This window comes from Corapipo altera, unplaced genomic scaffold (assembly GCF_003945725.1).
Source record: "Corapipo altera isolate COAL_440 unplaced genomic scaffold, ASM394572v1 60417, whole genome shotgun sequence".
NCBI lineage: Eukaryota > Metazoa > Chordata > Aves > Passeriformes > Pipridae > Corapipo > Corapipo altera.
The window spans coordinates 1,079-4,604 of NW_020886370.1; the positions used below are offsets into that span (position 1 = coordinate 1,079).

At 50.4% G+C, this 3,526-nt stretch overlaps 1 protein-coding gene across 1 annotated transcript; it reads right to left on the reverse strand.

The window, feature by feature from the left end:
* Positions 1 to 1,446: 1,446 nt before the first annotated feature.
* LOC113941162 (heat shock transcription factor, Y-linked-like) lies at positions 1,447 to 3,155 on the reverse strand. The gene is made up of 2 exons (XM_027632318.1): positions 2,754 to 3,155; positions 1,447 to 1,749 (listed from the first exon to the last, which is right to left on the reverse strand). Exons 1-2 carry the CDS (start codon positions 3,060 to 3,062, stop codon positions 1,504 to 1,506), a joined length of 555 nt encoding a protein of 184 aa, XP_027488119.1. The 5' UTR covers positions 3,063 to 3,155; the 3' UTR covers positions 1,447 to 1,503.
* Between the last annotated feature and the right edge of the window lie 371 nt (positions 3,156 to 3,526).

Sequence of the window (3,526 nt, forward strand, 5' to 3'; positions counted from 1 at the left end):
CACTTACATTGGTTCTAGTGTCTTAAACCATTATAAAATCCTAAAATCTGTTACAGGAATGTAGCTCAAACCCACCTCTAAATTCTTTGGTACCAGTGGCACCAGCTCTGCTGATCTTGCTGATCAAGGGCAGGCAGCTGCTTTCAGTCCCTGAACTTTCCCTGCTGGTGCCTGCAGGGGTGAGAGAAGTTCAGGCTTCACTGAACTCACGATTGCATCAACCCAGAACCCAAAGTGCAAAGAGACTGGTACTAGGAAAATGCTAACTGAGTTCACAGGAGTGAAGCTGAGACCTTTGGGACACGGAATTCCCCACGTGTGGGCCACGTGTGAGGCATCCACACCCAGCAGGGGCACTGCCACACAGACCCTGGCGCTCGGGCAAGTAATGCTGCACAGTCCAGCACCACCCACCTACCAAACCAGATCAGTATTACCAGTGCCAGTTACCTCAGTTTCCATCTCTCTCCATTAGGTTGCTTTCCAAGCAATGTTTATCACTGGGCTGGGTCATGTTTGGCCTTGACTTTTAAGCCTATAATCCTATGGAAAAAGTCTTTGTTCCAAAAAGTCCGGGTCCTCACTCAGAGGAGTGTATCAGTCTGCCCCTGCTGACAGGTATCAAATTTCCATGCAAGGTGTTACATGGGAAGAGCTAAAAGGATGAACAGTCAGGCATGCTGAGAGTAGAGTGGGGAGGGGGACATCAACCTTACTAGAGAAACTCCTGCTGACAGCACTGAGTTTGGTCAGCACAGGCAAGCACAAAACTGCCCGGTCCTTCTTCTAAAGCTCTACAGTCCCAGGGGCCTTGCACCTCCTGAAGACCCAGGGTGGCTGCCTGCTCTCCTTCCCACATACCATTCCTGCACGTTGTGGAGAGGAATGGCAGATCAGTGTGACCAGGGCAGACTGCAGAACAACCCTAAATATCTGTTACATTTGCCGCCTTTACATGCTGAAGGGAAAGATGCCTTTGTTTGCAAAACACCAGAGCAGCCTTTGGTTCCAACCAGCATTAAATCTGTGGCACACCCCTGACCTTTTCCCCCACAGCACTTTCCCCTCTGTGAACAGACTGTAGTTAGCAAAGCCAGTACCTTCTGCAGTGAAGTATTTCCAAGCCAGTTTGAGGCAGGCAGAACCTGAGAGTGAGTTTAGCCCACTGCCCATCACCCAAACCAGTCGCTTCCTTGCACAGGTCATTTGCTCTTCCAGCATTTCATCCTCAGGGAGAAGAGGCATCTGGCTGCCCTTCTGTCCTGTGCCAACAGGAGCTCAGCCTTTGCTGCACCTCTTGGTGCTACCATAGCATTTCCACATGCTTGTGCTGGGACATCTGTCTTGCTAAGGCCACTAAAGGACAAGTGGGAACAATAAAGCCACAGAACTACATAAGAGCAGTGTTTTCCACTGTTCAAATAGGGCAGGACAACTGGAAAAGGCTTATTGTTCAAACAGTTTATTACCGACTATATTAGGCTTTATCTATAATTAATTATATTAGACTTTATATCTGTACTGTGCTCCATCAGGCTCTGGAAGCAAGGGAGCAGCTGCCAGTGGGCATGGGTGGGCTTTAGGAGACACCTGCATATTTCCACAGACTGACCCTCTGGGCTTCTGAAGGGGCCTTTCACCCAACTCTGCTGCACCTGGGGCTCTCCGTTTGAGGGCAGCTCTCCTCATGCACCTTTCCAACAGCCAGGGATGTGCTCTGTTGAAGCAGGGGTTATAGTAGTAGAGGATCTAAAACAGGCAAGGGAGAAGAGTTAGTTGCCATCATCCCAAGATGGAAAACCCCAAGCTACAAGAACTAGGACTCTGAATTGCAAAAGAGGAAGAGCATGGACTCAGAAAAGGGCTCTGAGGGCTGTATGGGACCTAAAGCTCAGGCTAAAGCATTATGTGAAAATTGTGTTCAGTCATTGCCACCCCTGGGGTTTTGCCCTCTGGGGACAGAGCAGTGTAGGATTTTCAAAAGGAGAACAACTGCTTTCAAAAGCCAAATACCACTATTTTTCAGCAGCTTCAGTGTGGACATGAACAGTCAGGTAACCCTGTACTCCTTAAATGCATCTGCTTGGCATTCGGCAGGTGCTGCAGGAAGGTTTCAGGTTTGGTACAGCAAGACATAGAGCAAAGACATTTGGAGAAATCAGGTTATGCTGAGTCTGTCTTTCCCTTTAATGGGCTCAGACTCAGCAGATCTCACCAAACTGTGTCTTATCTGCATTTCTAGTAGTCAGAAAGACTAACTCAAACCTGCCTGAGCACGGCCTGAGAACAAAATGAAAACCAGACCTCTCATTCCCACCTACATCTCCTCCATCACAGAATGGTTTGTGTTGGAAGGGACCTTCAAGATCATCTTGTTCCAACCCTCCTGCCTCGGGCAGGGATACCATTCAATAGATGGGGTTGCTCAGGGACCCAGCCAGCCAAGCCTTGAACACTTCCAGGAATAGGGCATCTACAATCTCTCTCAGCAACAAGTTCCAGTGCCTCACCACCATCCCAGTAAAGCATTTCTTCCTAACATCCAATCTAAACCTGTTCTCATTCAGTATAAAGCCATTGTCCCTTGTCCTGTCACCCTCTGCCCTCCTTTTTATGAAACCCCTTGTAAGAAGTGGCTTCTCCACCCACAAATGGCCCTCTATGATGAGACCTAATAAGGTCCTTCTGGGCAGGTCCCTCTCTCCCCCAAGATTATTCCAAGCATTAGCTGATGTGCAGAGCAGCTGCTGTACCTGGCTGTGAGCAGAAACTGCTGCTTCCTCTGCCAGGAATTCAGGCAGGGAGGCAGATCTCTGGTCATCCCGTTTTGTTTTGGTGAATCCGTACGCATTCAGCTGTCTCATGAAACTTTTCATTTTCTGTGTGTCAAAAAGCCGCCGAGGCCCTGCCCTGCCCAGCACCTCCTCTTCGAAAAGATCTTTGTTGATGGCCACACATTTTCCACCCTCGCTCCACCAAATTGACAGAAACCTGCTGCTTTCCAGCATTTTCCAAAGTTTCTGTGGAAAGCGAAGGGAGGAGAACTCTCCCTCCATGGCCATCTCCCTGGACAGCTCGCCCGTGTCCTGCCAGTCAGAAGGCAAAGGCCAACTGGCACCAGTAGACTGCAGGTTTCAGTGGAATGTTCTGACATGTCACTGTGGTGTCCGTGCTGTGGAGTGGGGACATCGCAGGTGACATCTCAGTGATGGTTGGCAGTGGTGCCCTGGCAGAGGGGAGCAGCCTGAGGAGAAGCTGCTGGAGGGCACTTGTTCCTTCTCCCTCCCAGAGGCACCGGTGGTGGGATTGCAGAGCACAGCAGTCCACAGAGCTGTGCTGAATGGCTGCAGGGAAGGAGAGGCTGCACCCAGCAGTGGGTCCCCAGGGAGGAGCAGGGGTGGCTGCAGCCTTGGGCATCCCAGTGCCCTTTTTGGGAAGCTTTCCAGCTGGGCCTCTCTGACACCTGCAGGTTTGTCCTTAATCCTTCTCCCTCGGGCACTGCAATGCAGAAGCAGCAGCTCCAGTA